The sequence below is a fragment of the Eimeria tenella genome, genomic scaffold (genome assembly GCF_000499545.2).
Source record: "Eimeria tenella Houghton genomic scaffold, Eth_scaff1564, whole genome shotgun sequence".
NCBI lineage: Eukaryota > Apicomplexa > Conoidasida > Eucoccidiorida > Eimeriidae > Eimeria > Eimeria tenella.
Genome location: NW_013544030.1, coordinates 1 through 3,053, shown reverse-complemented (window position 1 = coordinate 3,053; position 3,053 = coordinate 1). Strand labels below are relative to the sequence as shown.

The following is a 3,053-nucleotide window of genomic DNA, read 5'->3' as shown; positions in this document are numbered from 1 at the left end:
GTTCATGACGGGGCAGGACGACATCGAAGTGTGCTGCATCTTGCTGGCAGCAAGAGTGGAGCAGCTGGGGCCGCGGGCCCCGCCGCTGACGCTGCTGCCGATCTACTCGCAGCTGGGGGCGGAGCAGCAGGCGAAAGTGTTTGCTGCTAGTGCTTTTCGAAAAGTAATAGTTGCAACAAACATTGCAGAGACTTCGCTGACTCTGGAGGGAGTGAAGTACGTGGTGGACTGCGGACTTTGCAAAGTAAAAGTGTTCAGTGCTGCAGTGGGAATGGACTTGCTGCAGCTGGCGCCGATCTCGCAAGCTGCTGCGCTGCAGCGCAGCGGCCGCGCGGGCCGCTGCAGCAGCGGCTGCTGCTTCCGGCTGTACCCCGAAGCAGCTTTTCTCCGCGAAATGCTTCCCGCTGCAGTGCCGGAGGTGCAGCGTTCGAACCTCAGCAATGTCGTGCTGCTGCTGAAGTCTCTCGGGGTCTCAGATCTCGAAAACTTCGACTTAATTGACCCTCCTCCCCGCGACTGTCTCCTCGAGGCCCTGCACCAGCTGTGGGCCCTGGGGGCCCTCGACGCGGGGGGGGCCCTCACTGCAGCGGGGCAGCAAATGGCGGCCTTCCCGCTGGACCCCCCGCTGTCGAAGATGCTGCTGGCAGCAGCAGCAGCAGGCGGCAGCAGCGAAATCGTCTCTGTCGTCTCTTTGCTTTCCGTTCCTTCGCTCTTTTTTCCCAACAAGGAGAAGCAGCAAGAGGCCGAGGCTCTCCGCGAGAAGTTCTTCGTTCCAGACAGCGACCACCTCACTCTCCTCAACGTCTTCCAGCAGTTCAAACGGGCCAACAGCAGCCCCCAGTGGTGCCTCAAACACTTCGTCCAGCCCAAGGTCTGCTGCTGCTGCTGCTGCTGCTGCTGCTGCTGGTTTGCTGCTGCTGGTCTGCTGCTGCTGGTTTGCTGCTGTTGTGGTGGTGGTTCGAACGAGCCCGTGCTAGTACCCAGTGGTGCCCCAAACACTTCGTTCAGCCAAAATTATGCTGCTGCTGTTTTGCTGCTGCTGCTGCTCTTTTGCTGCTGCTGCTGCTGCTTTGCTGCTGCTGCTGTTGTTTTGGTGCTGCGGTGGTGGTGGTTCAAACGCGCTCATGCTAGTCCACAGTGGTGCCTCAACCTGTTTGTGCAGCCGAAGGTAACTCTTTTGCTACTGTTTTGCTGCTGCTGCTGCTGCTGCTGCTGCTGCTGCTGCAGGCAATGGCGCGAGTGCAGGAAGTGAGGGCGCAGCTGGTGGACACCATGAGGCAGCACGGAATTCCCGAAGTTTCCTGCGGCACAGATTGGGACATTTTGAGAAAAGTCAGCTTTTCATTTCTTCTTCATTTCTTTTTTCCCTTTTTTAATCTTTTCAATCCTTTGTTGTTTCTTTTTGTCTCTTTTTTGTTTCTTTTTTGTCCCCTATTTGTCTCTTTTTTGTCTGTTTTTTATTTTTTTTTTCGCCCCACTTTGTCTCTTTTTTGTTTCCGTTTTGTCCCTTCTTTTGTTTCCTTTTCGTCCTTTTTCGCCTCCCTTTTGGGGTTTATTAAAGATGCTGTTTGAGGTTTATCAAAGCTAGGGTTTGTGTTTCACTGAAGTTAGGGTTTGGGAAGAGGGTTTGAGGCTCCCTAGGGTTTACGAGGGTTTGTGAGGGTTTGCGAGGGTTTTTGACGGTTTTTTGGTGGTTTTTGGTGGTTTTTGAGGGTTTTCAGGGTTTGCGAGGGTTTGTGAGGGTTTACGAGGGTTTACGAGGGTTTGCGAGGGTTTGTTTCAGGCGATATGCGCGGGTTACTTCCACCAAGCTGCGAAACTTCGGGGAATTGGAGAATATTTAAACTTGAGGACTTGTGTTCCTTGTCATGTACACCCCAACTCTGCGCTTTACGCAGCTGGACAGACACCCGAATACGTCGTCTACCACCAGCTGCTCCTCACCACCAAAGAGTATATGAGAACTGTCAGCTAGGGTTTAGGATTTAGGGTTTAGGGTTTAGGGTTTGGGTTTGGGTTTGGGTGGGTGGCGGTGGGGGTGGGAAGGGGTTTAGCACCAGCTGCTCCTCACCACCAAAGAGTATATGAGAACTATCAGCTAGGGTTTAGGGTTTAGGGTTTAGGGTTTAGGGTTTGGGTTTGGGTTTGGGTGAGGGGCGGTGGGGGTGGGACGGGGGTTTGAGGGGTACCACCAGCTCCTCCTCACCATCAGAGTATATGGGAACTGTCAGCTAGGGTTTAGGGTTTAGGGTTTAGGGTTTGGGGTGGGAGGGGGTTTGGGGGCTACCACCGGCTTCTTTCCACCACCAAATAATACATGGGAACTGTCCGCGAGGATCCAGGATCTGTTCTTCGTAGCTTAGGGTTTAGGGTTTAGGGTTTAGGGTTTGCGTGTAGGTGACAGCGGTGGACGCGCACTGGCTGGCGGAGTTGGGTCCGATGTTTTACACTTTGCGGAAAGTGGGAGTTGGCCTCGAGGGTTTTGAAAAAGAAGAACTTCGCCAAAACGCAGGCACGCGCTAGGGTTTAGGGTTTAGGGTTTAGGGTTTAGGGTTGTGGGGTGATTCTTTTTCAATCCTTTTTATTCTTTTTGCTTCTTCTTTTGCTTCGTTTATTTCGCCTCTCTTGTCTCTTCCTTTGTCTTTTATCTTTTTTATCTTCTTTGTCTTTTTAATTTTATCTTTTTCTTTGTTCTTTTGTATTTTTTTGTTTCTTTTCTTTTCCTTTGTTCTCCCTTTTTGTTCTCTTTTCCTTGTCCTTTTGTCTCTTTGCTGCTGTTGCTGCTGCTGCTGCTGCTGCTGGTCTAAATATTGTGGGCGCATTGTGTTGCTGCTGCTTCAGAATTTGAGGCCCAGATGCAGCAAGCTGCAGAGGAGGAAGAGCGGAAGCAGCAAGCAGCAGCAGCAGCAGCAGCAGCAGCAGCAAAAGCCAGCTTCGCAGAAGCAGCAGCAGGACGCCGCCGGCGGCCCCCCGCAGCACCTTTGTCTTTGCCTGTTCCCGTGTCTCTTTCGGAAGAAGCAAAAAACGAAATAAATCAAATAAATCAAATAAAT

At 52.1% G+C, this 3,053-nt stretch overlaps 1 protein-coding gene across 1 annotated transcript; it reads left to right on the top strand.

Moving 5' to 3' along the window:
• Positions 1 to 4: 4 nt before the first annotated feature.
• On the top strand, positions 5 to 3,033 carry ETH_00021325 (ATP-dependent RNA helicase, putative; the record flags this gene model as incomplete). The annotated part of the gene is made up of 5 exons (XM_013379193.1): positions 5 to 871; positions 1,228 to 1,332; positions 1,784 to 1,966; positions 2,398 to 2,460; positions 2,842 to 3,033. The coding sequence occupies 5 exons, from the start codon at positions 5 to 7 to the stop codon at positions 3,031 to 3,033; spliced, it is 1,410 nt and encodes a 469-aa protein (XP_013234647.1).
• Between the last annotated feature and the right edge of the window lie 20 nt (positions 3,034 to 3,053).